General features: G+C 54.7%; 1 protein-coding gene across 1 annotated transcript; it reads left to right on the forward strand.

The window, feature by feature from the left end:
- The first annotated feature begins 636 nt into the window (after positions 1-636).
- On the forward strand, positions 637-6,619 carry KIAA2013. Its single transcript, XM_081145529.1, has 3 exons — positions 637-1,746; positions 3,728-4,581; positions 5,922-6,619. Exons 1-3 carry the CDS (start codon positions 711-713, stop codon positions 5,937-5,939), a joined length of 1,908 nt encoding a protein of 635 aa, XP_081001655.1. The 5' UTR covers positions 637-710; the 3' UTR covers positions 5,940-6,619.
- The last annotated feature ends 10,477 nt before the right edge of the window (positions 6,620-17,096 follow it).

The raw sequence follows: 17,096 nt of genomic DNA on the forward strand, positions 1-17,096 counted from the left end.
GTGCGGTAGAGAAACGACCGTCCTAGGCTGGATTCCTGTCCCATATGCCCTGCGTGCTGCCAGGCAGGTCTGGGGGAGCTGTCAACAAAATATTTCCTAGGAAGTCTAGTGTCGAGTGGCTATTTCCTTTTCTTCTTTCTCTGTTTTTCTTTCTTTCTTTTTCTTTCTTTCTTTCTTGTACTGTTTGTGGTTTTTTTTTTTTTGCGGCGAGGATCGTCACTTGTACAGAAAAAAGTTTTATTATTACTGTTGAAGCCATTAGTAGCAAACGGGGCCCCACACGTGCTCGGCCTGGCCGCCTCGGTGGCTTTTTTTTTTTTTTTTATGAGCGTGTTGGCTGCTTCCTGGGCTACCCTGGGCGTAGCTCCTCCCTCTGACGCCACTCCATGGGCGGGGAAAAGAAACTCCGCCCCCAGGTGTCCCGCCCCTTTCTCCCGGTGGCTCCGCCCCTTTATCTGGCCCCGCCCCTCCCTCCTTTTTCCCACATGTCGCAAAAGACTCGGTGGCGCTTGACGGCCGGCGTCGTTTGACTGTCGGAGGCCACCGAGGAAGAGGAGGAGGAGGAGGAAGAGAAGGTGGCGGCCGCTGCGACGCGGTCGGGGGTGGGCTCCGCGGTCCCGGCTGGAGAGTGAGGCGCGGGCGGCCGGGCCGGTGGGCTGGGCGGCGGGCCCGGCGGCCGCCCCCGCGCCGCGCCCGCGCCCGGCGGCCCGATGTGGCTGCAGCAGCGGCTGAAGGGGCTGCGGGGACTGCTGTCGAGCAGCTGGGCCCGCCGCCTGCTCTGCCTGCTCGGCCTCCTGCTGCTGCTGCTGTGGTTCGGGGGCTCCGGGGCGCGGCGGGCGGCGGGCGGCCTGGGCCTGCCGGCCTGGGCCCGCGGCGAGCCGGGCGCCGCCGAGCCGTCCGCCTGCCTGGAGGCGGCCACCCGCGCGTGGCGCGGCCTGCGGGAGCGCGGCGAGGCCGTGCCGCTGGGCCCCGGGGTGCCCGCCCTGGTGGCCAACGGCTTCCTGGCCCTGGACGCGGCCGCCAACCGGCTGTGGGTGACCCCCGGGGAGCGGGAGCCCGCCGTGGCGCCGGACTTCGTGCCCTTCGTGCAGCTGCGCCCGCTGAACGCGCTGTCGGAAGCTGGGGAGTCGGTGCTGCTGCTGCGTAAAGGGCTCCTGCGCCGGGTGCGCTGCCTGCAGCTCGGGACCTCGGGCGCCGGCGCCGCCGCCGCCGCCGCCCCCGGGCCGGCCTCGGCCTCGGGCCTCGTCACGGGGTCCGGCCGCGACTGCGTGCTGCTGCAAGAGGACTTTCTGGCGCACCGAGGCCGACCCCACGTCTATCTGCAGCGCATCCAGCTCAACAACCCCACGGAGCGCGTGGCCGCGCTGCAGACTGTGGGCCCCACTGCCGGTCCGGTCCCCAGGGCCTACACCAGCACCTTGGAGAAGGTCGGAGACCATCAATTCCTCCTCTACTCGGGCCTGTCCCCGCCTCTTCCCACGGGCCTGGTGCACCTGGTGGTGGTGGCCGCCAAGAAACTAGTGAACCGGCTCCAAGTGGCTCCCAAGACGCAGCTGGATGAGACGGTGCTGTGGGTGGTGCACGTCTCAGGCCCTGTTAACCCCCAGGTGCTCAAAAGCAAAGCAGCCAAGGAGCTCAAGCTGCTCCAGGACTTGGCGCGGAAGGAAATGCTGGAGCTCTTGGAGATGCCCGCGGCTGAGCTGCTTCAGGACCACCAGCGCCTCTGGGCTCAGCTTTTCAGCCCAGGTGAGGCCTGGCAAGTGCTTGGTTTATAGTTCACACCTTGCACCAGGGTGAACATGGTCCACCCTGGAGATGCCCCTCCAAAGTCTGGAGAGGGGACGCTGAAGGGGAGCAGAGGCATGGTTAACACTTGGGCAGGGCATTTGACCTGGGACTTGCCTCCTTTAGTGCCTTTGTGACCTGGACCAGTAGCCTAATCTCTCTGGACTCATATTCAAGGGCTTTTATGAGATTCTAATGAAAGAATGAGTGTAATGGGTAGGTCTTGTTACTGTTTTGTAGGTGAGGCCTGATTTGAGCAAAGTGGTTTGGAGGGTCAGCTTGTAAAGGGTAAAAAAGCAGGCAGAGAGAGGCCTGGTTGATCCCCAGATTCTTTCCTCAGTTCCCCATAGTCTGGCTGGTCACAAGCATGGGCTTCTTGACCTCCCTTGAAGCTGAGGTGCCCTAGCTGTTATGGCTGCAGTTTTTTCACAAGGTGGTATAGGACCTCTTCAGCAGGCAGGATGCCCTGTCAAATGAAAACGTCTTTCCCCCTTGACTGTTTAAAAAAGTCATGTTCCAGAGGAGGGAGAGATTTTGGTTTCCAGGGTTCTACTTGTCTGAATCCTTACATTTAGTTGCTCAAGGAGTCTTTAATTCACTCAAGTATTTACTGAATGCTTCTGCCAGAGTCTGTTCTCGCCTGGAGACAACAGACATAAACAGACGAAGACCCTGTGCTCATAGTGTTGCTTAAATTCTGGACGGGAGGAAGACAAATATTAGAAAAGTGAAAACTTGGATAAGAAAAATAGCTTTCTAGAATAAAAAGTACTATGGAGAAAGGTTAAGAATACATGATTGAGGGTGCCCAGAGGGGGAAGTAAGAGAAGTGGGACAGCCTCTGTTTAGCTCCAGTTGTCAGCGAGGCCTCTCTGAGGAGGAAAACTTAAGCTGAGACCTGAATAGCAGGGAAGCCAAGCCAGCAGGCCAGAGCCCCTGAGGCAGGAGTGGGTGTGGCTGAGTGGCCAGTGTGGCTGGCAAGTAGTGAGCAAGGGGAGGGCAGTGGGAGGCGAGGTCAGACAGGGGAGGCTGGCAGTGGCCAGATCGCAAAGGATCTTGTAGGGCTTGGCGAGGATGGTGAATCTTACTGTAAATGGGATGGAAAGCAGGGCTGAGACACCATCTGCTGCACGTTTTTAAGGGTCCCTGTGGCTGCTGTATGCGGAGTATAGACTATACGGGGCAAAAGTGGAGCGTGCAGACCAGGTAAGAGGTTTTTGCAGGAACCCAGGTGAGAGAGGAGGGTGGCTGGGATCAGAGTTGTGACTGTGGGGACAGAAGTGGATGGATTCTGATACCTTTGGAAGTGGAGCCACCAGGACTTCCCAAGGACTGGCTATGGGGAGTGAGAACTTGAGGTGACTCCCGAATTAGGGGGGAGGGCTTGAGCAGGTGTCTGGAGACAACTTAGGGAAGGATAGGTTTGGGGCTGGAAAAATTTAACCACGTCAGGTTCAAAATGCCTGTTGGACATCCAGCTGGAGACACCAAGTGGGCGGTTCGCTGGGTGAATCTAGAGGTCGTACACGTTTGGGAGATGCTGTGTCTAGATGTTATTTAAAGCTATAGGACTGCAGAGAGAGAGAGAGATGATAGAGGGGAGAAGCCCAAGACTGGCCAGGGCACTGGTGATAGTGTTCTGGAGTGGGATTTTTTACTTGGCTCTATATGGTTGGTGCCCAGTTCTGGCTCTGTCTGGGTTCTTTTGTGCTCTGGCAGGAGGCACCACTGCCTTTCAACAAGATTTTAGGTTTCAGACCCACAGGGTTCCAGTTGGTCATGTGAGGAGGCCAGGCAGGATAGCTTTCTCACTCCAGGGAAACGGGAACTGCCACTTCATCCCCAGGGACAAAACCTTTGTCTCCAGTGCTCTTGATCTCCATTTCATAGCCTTAGCTCCCGGCCATGCCATCCCCGTAACGTGCAACCTCTGGCCTTACAGGTGTGGAAATGAAGAAGATCACAGATGCCCATACCCCGTCCGGCCTGACGGTGAACCTGACCCTGTATTACATGCTATCCTGCTCACCAGCCCCACTGCTCAGCCCCAACCTGAGCCACAGGGAGAGAGACCAAATGGAGTCAACGCTCAACTATGAAGACCACTGCTTCAGTGGCCATGCCACCATGCACGCAGAGAACCTCTGGCCGGGCCGGCTGGCCTCGGTGCAGCAGATCCTGCAGCTCTCTGACCTGTGGAGGCTGACCCTGCAGAAGCGAGGCTGCAAGGGGCTGGCGAGGGCGGGCGCCCCCGGCATCCTGCAGGGCATGGTGCTCAGCTTCGGTGGGCTGCAGTTCACCGAGAACCACCTCCAGTTCCAGGCGGACCCCGATGTGCTGCATAACAGCTACGCCCTGCACGGCATCCGCTACAAGAATGACCACATCAACCTGGCCGTGCTGGCGGACACCGAGGGCAAACCATACCTGCACGTGTCCGTGGAGTCCCGCGGCCAGCCCGTCAAGATCTACGCCTGTGAAGCGGGCTGCCTGGATGAGCCTGTGGAGCTGACCTCAGCGCCCCAGGGCCACACCTTCTCGGTCATGGTGACGCAGCCGATCACTCCACTGCTCTACATCTCCACGGACCTCATGCACCTGCAGGACCTGCGGCACACACTGCACCTCAAGGCCATCCTGGCCCACGATGAGCACATGGCCCAGCAGGACCCCGGGCTGCCCTTCCTCTTCTGGTTCAGCGTGGCTTCCCTCATCACCCTGTTCCACCTCTTCCTCTTCAAGCTCATCTACAACGAGTACTGTGGGCCTGGGGCCAAGCCCCTCTTCAGGAGCAAGGTAGAAAGCCCCTGTGTCGGCAGAGCCCGCAGCCCCGGCCCCGTGTTCTGTCCTGATCTAGGACGGGGTGAGGCTGGGCAGTCACGGGGTGCCCTCTAAGCCAGGGCCCTCAGCCCTTAACACAGAGAGAGGAGCGCATGTTTTCTGAAAGGACATTAAAAAGTGACTTTTGAGATGAGACCATAGGAAGGGACAGCTGTGCATAGATCAGCCCACTGGCCTCCCAGCGACATGGGCAGTTGTCCCCCACCCCACCCCCACATGAGTCTCAGCATCTGTAAATGCAGCAAAGGCCTAGATTAACCTGAAGCCTCTGTCTAAACTGCTGGTGGGACCACCTCCTAACCCCGTTCAGTCCCTCCCTGTGGGCCAGCCCGGAGTGGTCATCTTGCAAGCACAGGACAGGATCATTCCCCTCATGTTTCCTCAGACACCTGTGCCCCTAGGAAGCTATGGTTTTGACCACAATTGCTCTGGGGCTCACATCTGGAATGTATTTCAGGACATCAGAATTGGTGTCTCAGGGGAGGCCACCTGCTGCCCTGTCACCCAGTCAGTCGTCTGTGCTTTCTCACTGTCAGGATGTCCTGGGAGAAAGGGCAGAAGGGAGTCCACTGTTGGCAGTCACAGGAGAAGGTGCCAGGGAGGAGCTGAGCTTGGTCCCCTCCCCTGGCTGCCTGAGAGTAGAGAGGTATATGAAGCTCTAGGTCTGTGTTCTCAAATAGTTAAAGAGCCAGGGCCCAATGCAGGAGCAATGCCCCATCACCTTCAGAGAGGGCTTTGGCGCCAGGAGTTAGAGAAGGAAGTGGAATCCAGTCTGAAGGAGTGGGAGAAGGGTGGGAGGCAGGTCTGAGTTCCTCAAGCTTGAAGAACAAATTGGAAATCAGATCAAAAAGAGACGTGCAGATGTCCGGTGAGCCTTCCGGCTCAGCTGTAACAGAGCAGCTGCGTGGTTTGCATTGCTTGGGTGGCAGCTTCTGTTTAGCCCAAGGCTGCTTTTCCCTGCTGGTTGGTGGACTTCTCTGCTCTTAAAGAGGCATCCACCCATCCACTTGGGTTCCCCACGGAATCGGGGACAAGCCAAACTACCTTCCTGGGGCACTGCCTCACGTCCTCAGTTTCCTTGTGCTAGAGTTGGCCACACCACAGTAGAGCCCGGGGATCACTGCACCAGCCCACCGAGTCCCAGACCACTAAATCCACGGTAGCTCTAGCCTGTGGCTGGGCCAGGCGCTGTCTGCCTATCCAGATCGGAGCTCTGACTGGCTTCCCGTAGTATTTCTGTGGCTGTCCATGGGGTTGGTGGCAAACAGTAACAACTTGTTTTGTTAATTGAACAGGAAGATCCCAGTGTCTGAGTGAACCAACAGTCCTGCTTTCAGCCACCAATTGCACAAGACACCCAGCACGGACACTGCTGCTGCTACGAACAAGGGATCCTTTGACAGCACCCACCCTTTTGTGCCTTGTTGGGGACACCAGTGACGCAGAAGCGCGTGTGGATGTTCAGGAGTTTGCATTGGGGAATGGGAGGGGAGGGGCCAGTGGACTTTTTGTAAGCTTTCGACTCAATAAAATGAACCTATATGGAAAATACTTGAAATCGAACTCACTCCTTCCCCTTTTCCCCTTTCCTCTGGCCCAGGAACTAGACCTCTTTTGAAAAGACTTTGGGAAAAATTGTGGGGTTTTTTCTAATTTAATGTGTTCCTTCTTGACTGCATTTTTAATTTATTGTTGAGATTTTGCTGGATGGCTTTGGCATCCACCTTAGACTGAATCTTGGTGGTGATTTCCGATCTCTCCACAGGGATGGCATTTGGGGGCCCCACCGGTGGCCTGTGTAGAGGGCTTGGGTCTGGGGTCATCCTCAGGTTTGCACATGGTCTCTTTCCAATGAGCCCGCGGACATCGGTGGGTTTGTACTTCTGGGCTTTAGGGGACGTGTTTAACTTTCTAGTGATCGATGATTGTCGGGTTTTGAAATACCAAAGCTTTCTTTTGTTCTGTTTTTAAATAAATCTCTTTCAAACTTCACAATGGGTCTGTGTGTGGTTGAAACCCTTGGAGACACCCTATCTCCCTCCGTCACCAGACTGGGTAGTGTCTGAGCAGGAGGGCCCTGCTGTGGCAATAGGAATCCTTTTCCCACGTCTCCTCCCCTCAGAGGAGTCCACTCAGATGGGAAGGCAGCTACTTTTCTGCTCCCCTGAGGGGTTCGCTGGGTAGTCCTGCCCAGTAGGCAGGTTGAGAAACATCACCCGGTCCTTTCACTGCTGCAGCGCCCTGTCCCCTCACCTGCCCTAAGTAGCCGAGATTTGCCTGCTCTGGGTTTTGCTGGCCATAGGACTGGGCAGCAGAAAACCCTGAGTGGCCTTCTACCCCTTTCCTAAAACTAAGATCTGACCCTGCCTTTGTGGGAAGAGAATGGAGCTGGCACCTGGACCAAAAAGGGCTGAGCTGGGCGCAGCAGCCCACCTGGGGACGCTGACATCCTCAGTGTTGTTCTCAGCAGCCGACACCCTGGTTGGTTTGCCAAGGAGCTGAATGGCCCATACCGATGAGCAAGTAAACAAGGGTCAGGCTTCACTGCCAGCTGCCCTGATCGTCCAGCCCTCAGTCCCAGGCACTTCCACTCCTGCTCGGGGTCGTGCAGAGCTGGGAAATACTTCCCCTCCCCCCAGCCTGGGTCCTAGGCTGGCTGCCCATTTCCTAGATGGGGACCCTCATGGGGTGCAGTTGGGTGTGGCTAATATGTCATGCTCTCCAGTCACAGCATTAAACCAAACCGGAAGCTGCTTGACAGGAACCACACTTCATAGCCCCACTCCCTCTGTTTAACTTGCACCCCAACATGTAGGCTGCCATCTATGGAGAAGTGAACCCACGTACCTGGTGCCTGGGATACCTACTGAATGATCAAAATTTCAATAAACTAGTATTTGTGAATTGTAGCTCTCACTTAAGTGCTCACCATACGCGTTCGGTATTTTACATGAACCTGGCCCTGTGCAGGGAGGGTGTTGTTGAGGGTTAAGATCCCGCTTGGAGAAATGAGGAAATGACCTGGGACTGAATAATTTGCCCAGGACCAAGGGGGAATGCAAACTGGGGCTTGCCGCAGGCCCCGCCTCTGCCTCTCTCAGCCCCACGCCACCCCATGACCCCACGCACTGCTCCTCTGACGTATTCTGGAAGATGGACTAGGGGTGAGGCATTTTCCTCCCCTCCAGGACGGCATCAGCAACCTGCTGTCAAAGTGACTCAGCTCCTCCATTCGGGCCCCTTGCAGAGGGGAGGCGCTGGCAGGCCTCGGCTGGGAGCAGGCCGGGCACCGACCCTCGGCCGCCCGCCTCGCACCCGCGCCGGGAGCTGCCTTCTCAGCCTCTCAGGCGGGATGCATAAGGAGGCTTCATCTAAAGCTGCTTTTGCAGGGGCGGGCACCTGGTGTGGAAAATCTGACTGCGAGCTACCCAGCACTCCCAGGGCTGACAAAGCTGGTTCTGAAATGCATCAGCTTCCTGAAAACCCACCTGCCCCACGGGCCTCTGGCGCCGCATTTCCCGTCCTCTCAGCCCACCTCTGACTCCCGCCCTGGTTGCAGCCACAGCTCTGCACGGGCGTGAGGACCCAGTAGCCTCCTGCTTCAGTTTCTCTCCTAAATTTCAGGAAGCTGCGGGATTGGGTCAGGAGGGTGGAGCCCTCAGGCATGGAATTAGTGCCCTAATAAGAGAGACCCCATAGAGCTCTCTAGTCTTTTTCCTGCCATGTGAGGACACAAGGAGAGGACAGCGGTCTGCAGCCCTGAAGAGGTTCTTACGAGAGCCTGACTGTGCGGGCACCCTGATCTTGGGCTTCAGCCTCCAAAACTAAGAAATCCATTTCTGTTATTTATAAGCCCCCCCCGCCCCCCGGCCTATTGTATTGTTACAGGGGCCCAAACGGACAAAGATGGGATCATACTCCTCCAGTGAAGGAAGAGAACTTTTCAGGGGTGATAACAAATCACAAATACAAGGGACCCACAGGATCTTAGATGAGGAAGGAACCGAGAGCTCTGCTTGCTCGAGAGTTCATAACCTGGCTTCAAGGGACCTGTAACCCCTGGAATTGCAAATATATGTACTTTTTTTTTTTTAAGGAGAGGTTCTATAGCTTTCCTCAGATGCTCAAAAGGATGCCTGACTTTAAAAACCTTAATAAGATAACTTGTTTTCGCCCCCCTCCCTGCAAGCAGCAGCGGCCTGAGCTTCTGACGCCTGGCTAGGGGGCTGGCAATTGGGCGGATCACCCTACACGCTGTGAGGCAGTTACCCTCCCTGCAGAAAGGAGGTTCGGGGAGGGTGGGGTCACCTCAGCTGCTGGGTGCTCGCCAAGCAAACAGCCTCGCCCTGAGCAGGCTACCTGCAGCCTGGCACCCCTGGTTCCTGAGAGCCTCTCCTCTGAACTTTGGCCAGTGGAAGCTTCAGATAATCATTTGCTTCCACGAATGTTCACTGAGAATCCTCTAGCAGGCCCCGCACGCCTGCACGGGGGACGTTACATCTGATGAACACCTACTGTGCGCTTAAGTTCTGCGAAGGCAGGGGCTACATCGTCTCCGGGCGGGTGTAGGAAACTAGCACAAGGCCGGAAACTAGCAGAATACCTGGCACAGGGTAGGTGTTCAACGAATGCTTGATGACCTCAGTAGGATGCCTCTCCCCACCCCTTTTAAAATAATTTTTTATTGAAGGGAGAGAGAGAAAGAGAAACATTAATCGGCTGCCTCCTGCGTGCCCCCATGGGGGAATCGAGCCATCTTCAAATAAAGTTAAAAAGTTATATCTAAGTCAAGTGCAAAAATCAGGCTAACTGGAGCCAGGCCCTGAGAGAGGCCCTGGGAGCATATTACCAGTTGCAAGTCTGCAGCCTGGGAATATTCTGGGCATAACACTCAGACTTGGCAATGAAAATAAGTCCTTTGGGTGCCCTTTCCATAAGATGCTCTCAGGTAAAAACACTGACCTGAAACAGCTCAGCTACAGACTTCTTCTGCACACTCCCTTACCCTACTTACAAAAACACACCTTTATTCCTTACCACCCACAAACTTGGGGAGTTGACTCCCCAAAAGCAAACTCTACTTTTTTTGACTTCATTAGTTAGCCTTGCAGGTGCAAGGCCTCAAAAAATTGGTTCAAAACTCAGAATTGTTCCTCTCCACGGAAATCTTTAGTAAAAGGCGAAAGATTTATGCGATCTGAAGAGAAACCAGAGTATGTCCTGCGCCCGGCGCCCACATTCCTCGGGTAATTGGTACCCCTAATTCTATAACGGTGATTATTTACCCGAAACAGCCAGTGACTTTTCCCTTCTCCCCAGACAGTGCTGTGAGAGAAGTCTCATTTTGTGGGGAAAATAGTTCAAAGGAGATAGGCGAATCCAGGAATTTCTTTAAGTCGGAAACGGAGCTCGTCTATGTGCAAGGCATTGTGGGTATGCAAATGAGCCTCAGCCGCCACGCCCCCGGTTTCCGGGAACACCTTAAATAGATCCTTCGTTTTGGTGCTGGGACCGGGACCACCACCAGGGGGCAGAGCGGAAGCCGGATTTAAGAAATGTAAACCTGAGCCTCGCCCAACCAGAAAAAAGTCTGACTCCTTTATAATTGGCCCTCTAAGTAAAATTTCTTTGGGACTTCAATAAAAAAAAAGTAATTAAAATTATAAAATAAAACTTGAAGATAATCACCTTCATTTATTCATGAAACAAAAGTGTACCGAGCACTGTTTTAAACCCTGGGCTGGCCTCTAGGGATAGAGCATATTCCTAACATTTCGTCTTCAAGGAGCAAGCTATGTGATGGGAAAGCCAGGTGTGTGGTCAGCACCGATCACAGAATGTTCGCTGACATCTGGGCAGAGCATTAAATGGTCAGCAGTAGTAGGGTGGCAAGGACATTCTGGTAGGAAGGCACAGTGCTGAAGGGGTGAGTGACCAGGTGGCCTTCAGCACCAAGCTAAGAGCTTGGATTTACCTAGAAGGAAGAGTTTTAAAAGAAAATAGCATGATCAGATTAGTATTTTAATACAGTGCCCCTGGACCAACCAGATCAGCATCTCCTGGGCACCTAGTAGAGATGCAAATTCTTAGGTCCTACCCACTCCAGACCTGCTGAATCTGAAACTGGGAGTGGGATCGTTGGGTTTTGTGTGTTTGTTGTTTTTTTTAATGTGGGTAATTTTAGCTTATTTATTTATTTATTTATTTATTTATTTTAAACTTCACCCTAGGATATTTTTTCCATTAAGTTTTAGAGAGCAATGGGGTGGGGGCGAGGGGGAGGAACATCAATGTGAGAGAGACCCATCAATTAGTTGCCTCCCGCATGCACATGCCCCCACCAGGGCCGGGTATGGAACCTGCAACCCAGGTACATGCCCTTGACCGGAAATCAGACCCAAGACACTCTCGTGTGAGGGCCAACACTCAAACCACCGAGCCCCACTACCGGCCAGGGCCAGCTGCTGGGTCTTAACAAGCCCTCCAGGTGACTGCGACACAGGCTAGGTTGAGAACTGCTGCTGGACAACCATTCTGGCTACTGCGGCGATTGTAGGACACGGGGTTTGGAGAGGGGATTTAGGAAGCTGAGCATTAACGCCACAGAGAACTTGGTGGTGGGCTAAGGTGGAGCCTTAGAGGATGGTGGCATAAACGAGGGTGGGCTGGGTGTGGCAGGAGGAGCATGTGAAGGGGATTTGGAAGATGCCACGGGGGCGGGAGGAAAGCCAGGAGCGGGGGCTGTGCAGCAGTCAGTTGTGCCAACCGTCCGTGAGAGGTCCAGGAAAGTGTGTGTGGGGGGGGTCTGCAAAGGCCCGTGGATGTCACAGCAGAAAAGTGGGTGCCCCTGGCCAGAGGTGTTTCCGGGAGTGAGGGTGATGGAACCCTAACTTCCAGGAGTTGTTGAGGGAGTATGGGGGGGCAGGGAGAGTAGAGGCTCAAGAGAGACCAGCTGGAAGGGGTACGAGGTTAAAGGAGGCCTTTTTCTTTCTCTGATATCAGGAGGGTGACACTGATGGGAGAGGGGGGAAATTTCAGGAGGAAACAAGCAGAGTGGGGGTGGGAGGGAAATTGGGGGGCTGCGGCGGACTTCAGGTGAGAGGAAGGGTCCCAGACCGTGGCAGCGTAAGGACGAAGTAATACATACAGCATGTAAGTGGACTTAGTGCCACTGAATTCTACCCTCAAAAACGGTGAAAAGGGCAATTTTTGTGTTCCACGTACTTTACCATAATAAAAAAGCCCGTCTTTCCCGAAGCCGCAAGGATAGTGCAACTATTCCTTCTCAACAATCATTTCCCACTGAGCTTCACCGTCTATCTGATTGATTTATTTCATATGTTTTTATTGATTTTTAGAGAGAGAGGAAGGGAGAGAGACAGAGAGATAGAAACATCAGTGAGAGAGAAACAGCTTTGATCGGCTGCCTCCTGCGCGCCCCCTACTGTGGGTCAAGCCTGAAACCCGGGCATGTGCCCTGACCGGGAATCGAACCCGCAACCTGTTGGTTCCTCCGTCGACGCTCAACCACTGAGCCACACGGACTGGGCATGTCCAGCTTTTTGTGCTGAGAATTAATTCTAAAATAAAAAACAAGACCAGACACATCTGTAGTTTGGGTTCAACCAGCAGGCCGCCAGGTTCTCATCTCTGGCGTAACTGACTGAATGGCCATAGGACAGCAGCCAGCAGTCACTTGCTGTACGCCAGGTGCCAAGAAATGCTTGACGATCCTTAAATCCCCCTGACAACCCTGTGAAATGGATGAAAAGCTGGTATTCAATACATTTAATGTCAGAAAGTGTAAAATACGAAAATGACAAACCTGAATCTAATCAGGCCTGCAGGTCTGATGTTCTAGTTTACAGGAAGTTTAGAGGACATAGGGACAAACTGAATCAGGAGGAAGGAGTATCTACCATGAAGGGGAAAGATCAGACGACTTCTGCATGAGGCGCATTCCTTAGGGCCCTGCTGCCCGCTTCTCCCAGGTTCCTGGGGCCAGTGTCACCCCAGACCCCCCACTGCAGCTGGGAGAAGAAAGAGAGGGAAGGTGCATAGTGACAGTGGTCACAGGCTCACTAATGGTCATGATTATTATGAAAATTTCAGGCTGATCAGAAATAGGAATGACATGAGACCTCAGCTGGCCCCTCTGATCTTTTTCCTTTCTGGACCCAAACAGCCAGGGCAGTGTTCAGAAAACTGCAGAAAATTGCCTTGCTTCCAGGCTACAGCAATTAGCCAGTCTTCCTCCTAGCGTGACCTTCAGCAGTAGACATGCCTCTACCCATCCATCCATCCATCCATCCATCCATCCATCCATCCATCCATCCACCCATCCATCCATCCACCCATCCATCCATCTACCCATCCATCCATCTACCCATCCACCCATCCACCCATCCATCCATCCATCCATCCATCCATCCATCCATCCATCCATCCACCCATCCACCCACCCATCCACCCATCTACCCTTCCATCCATCCACGCATCCACCCACCAATCCATCCATCCATCCATCCATCCATCCATCCATCCATCCATCCATCCATCCATCTACCCATCCACCCATCCACCCATCCATCCATCTACCCATCCACCCATCCACCCATCCATCCATCTACCCATCCACCCATCCACCCATCCATCCATCCATCCATCCATCCATCCATCCATCCATCCATCCATCCACCCACCAATCCATCCATCCACCCATTCATCCATCCATCCATCCATCCATCCATCCATCCATCCATCCATCCACCCATCCATCCATCTACCCATCCATCCATCTACCCATCCACCCATCCATCCATCCATCCATCCATCCATCCATCCATCCATCCACCCATCCACCCACCCATCCACCCATCTACCCTTCCATCCATCCACGCATCCACCCACCAATCCATCCATCCATCCATCCATCCATCCATCCATCCATCCATCCATCCATCCACCCATCCACCCATCCACCCATCCACCCATCTACCCATCCACCCATCCACCCATCCATCCATCTACCCATCCACCCATCCACCCATCCACCCATCCATCCATCCATCCATCCATCCATCCATCCATCCATCCATCCATCCATCCATCCACCCACCAATCCATCCATCCACCCATTCATCCATCCATCCATCCATCCATCCATCCATCCATCCATCCACCCACCCACCCACCCATCTACCCTTCCATCCATCCATCCACCCACCCACCCATCTACCCTTCCATCCATCCATCCACCCACCCACCCATCTACCCTTCCATCCAACCATCCATCCACCCACCCACCCTTGCGAGGTCAGGCTTCTGCTTTGAGCCTTCCAGCTGCAACTTTCTAAGGCTCTGGCAGGAGCAATATCCATCCTTGTTTATAGGCTCAAGTATAGAAGCTAAGCTTCTGAGAGGCAGCCTGGTCCCTCTCCCTGCCCTTTGTCATATCTCACCCCAGTCTCCCCAGTGGCCAGGGACCACATACTCTGGAGATACACAGGCCACTGGAGATGGTGTTATAGTATCTCCAGCAGGTGACGCTAAAGGCTCTCTCTTCACCTGGGTGACGTTGCCTGCTGAGTCCTGGCTTTGAGAAGGAGCAGATGGGCCAGACTGGGCAGTGGCTCAGCCTGAGGCCAGCAGGCGAGGCAGGAGAACTCCCATAAGAGGTCTGGGTCCTCATGTGGGCGTTTCCAGGCTGTAAAGGAGGGCCTGTCCCCCTTCTGTCTGGGATCAGTGGCACAGTGGACAGAACCAACCTCACTCTGTCTCCCCAGAGTTGTTCCCAGGGCATTGGAAAGGCCATAGACCTTGCAGTTACACAGACCTCAGTTCAAATCCCAGCTCTGCCTGTTGAGGCCTGTGTGACTGTAGGCAAGTTGCTTCATCTCTCTGAGCCTTAGTTTACTCACCAGTAAAATGGGGTAATGATGCCTAATGCCAGGTCAGTGTCAAGGTTAAATGAATCATTGTGTAAAAGCATCAAATTATAATAGGTGGTGGGTTCCCTCTCCTTCCACACACTTAATATTTGTGGCCCTGTCAGCAGTCTGAGCCCAGCCAGGGGCTGTATTTCTTACCCCCCCGAGCAAGGATAGAATTGGGCTCCTGGTGAGACAGAACTGAGGGTGGGGTGACCAAAACCACACTAGTATCTGCCCCCTACTGGGGGCACCTGGACACATCACCCTGATTTTGCAGTACCCCCTGCTTCTCTCACAATAGGGCTGGAGGAAAAATGCCTCTTTATTATTTTTTTTAGTTGCTATTCTAAAAAAAAGCCCGGCCAGGCAAACATCCTCATGCTCATATGGGATCTTAAAACATAAAAGAGCAGGGATTTTAAAAAGCAGCAAAACCCATCCTAGAGGCCAGATTTTGACTTAGTTTCCTTGGAAGAGCCTGTCTGGCCCCACTGGCAAGCCCGTGGGTGCTGGGGCGTGTGTTTCTGAGCAGAGGTGGCAGAATGTCAGGGGCTGGCTGGAGCCTCAAGTGGGGAGGGGAGGGGAGCGACAGGACCCCAGACAGGACCCACACCCAGGAAGCAGCAGTTCAGCCGGGGAAGGAGAGGGCGGCAGAGCCAGGACCCCAGAGCCAGAGAGGCTGCTAGACAGGTGTTTCCAAAGTGTGTCTGTGGCCTGAGTGTTCAGAGGCTGGGTGTCCTGTGGACTGAGCTGGTGGGCAGGGCCGTCTTTGGTCCCAAGTGGCTTCTCTTGGGTCTCCTTTGGGGCACCAGTAATGCCGCCTGGTCTCCAAGGCAGGGTCCCAGCAAACCAGTTTGCTTCTGGGACACTGAGTCCAGTGGGAGGCATCTGGGCGGCCCTTCCCACACCGGGCATCTCAGAACTCAGGGCTGCAGGACCCCAAGAGGCAGGCAGGGAGTGAGGACCCTTTGGAGGGCGAGGAGCCAAGCGGGTGAGACACAGGAAGCCACGGGTGGGGAGGCGGCCTCAGAGGTGGGGCAAGCCTCAGCCTGGAGCTCTTGGGATTGACACTGGAATCTGCCCATCACCGACACCCTGTCCATCACCTGACCCTTCGTCTCCGCATTCCACCCAGCCAGACCCCGGGGGAGGGTGGGGCTGTCTTTGGAGCTGCAAAAATCTTGGTGTCACATGTCCCATCAGCACCTCAGCACCCTTATCTCCACCCTTAGCTTTTCTCAGGGAGCCGGAGCTCAGGTAATAGGATGGGGGCAGCTCTCCTGGTGCAAAAGCGCACAGGGTCTCTACTCCTGCAGGCAGCCCCACCCCTTCCCTCGCCACATGGCCTTGACATAGCCGAGGGGAAGGAACACCTCTCTTTGGGATCAGAGAGATCTGAGTTGAAATCCATGCTCTACCACTGCTGTGTGACACTTGCAAAGTACTTCACTCCTCTGGGCCTCAGTTTTCCCAATCTGTCAGATGGGCACAGCAGACCTGCCCCACCTGCTCACAGGGTCAGGGTGACAATGATACAAGACAATGTGCTTCGTAAATGAGAAAAGCATAATTTTACAGCAAATGCTGCCTCCCTGGCCCTCTCCATAGCTGGATACCACCTGCAGACACGTTTTCTTAGGAACTCTCAGCAGCCAAAAAAAAAAAAAATTTTAATTTTTGGCCAAAATTTAAAAATCAGATTTTTACCAAAGATTTTGAATTTACTTCTGCATCGGACAATACAAGTACATCCCTCAGCACTCGGGCGGGCTGACCTCTCCCTTCAGACAAGGTTCTCTAGGTCCCCGCAGCCCTCTGATGTCCTGTGATGTCCCCCACACTTAGGTCAAAGGTCAGGCTATTTGCCCCGTGGCTTGCTTCAGGCTCCCAGGCTGCAGAGCAAGAGCCCATCACAGCAGCCTGGCCGCAGGCGGGGCCCCAGTGGAGAGCACATGCCTCTTGAGTCCCTGCAGGGAGCCCTGGATGCGGGAGCCTGCTGAATCACGGCTCCCGGACGCGGGTCACTCAGCCTGCGCGGCCTCTCCAGACAGCTCTCCGCTGTGAGCGCCTGGGCCTGTTGGGGAGGGCCGCTGGCCCAGCCTTCCCAGGCCTGCTGCCCACGCCTGGCTGCTCCCCGGGTGGACCCACACCTGGCTCTCTCGGACCCCTCACCTCGGGGAGCCGCAGTCTTCTTCCAGGAAGGCCGCCTGGATCTTAGGGCTTCGGAGCTGGGTGTCTTCACCATCACCAGTGTGCCCTGCGACCCCGGGCGAGCAGGCTGCCCCCTGGCCTGCTGCTTAGGAAGCCTGGAGAATCTGGGGAAGGGCTGGTGGACAGGGTGCCGCTGTGAGGATGGAAGCGGGTGACACCACGTGAGCCATGAAGCAGAGGCTGGGGGTAGGTTTACTGAGTTCAGACCCCGGTTCCACCCCTTGGTGGCCTCACAACCTTGGGGACAATCACAGGATTAAATGAAAGCATACCCAAGAAGCCCTTAGCCACACAGCAAGTGGTCCGAACAGACTTAGCAATTGGTAT

This window comes from Miniopterus schreibersii (genome assembly GCF_964146895.1).
Source record: "Miniopterus schreibersii genome assembly, chromosome: 8".
Lineage (NCBI taxonomy): Eukaryota > Metazoa > Chordata > Mammalia > Chiroptera > Miniopteridae > Miniopterus > Miniopterus schreibersii.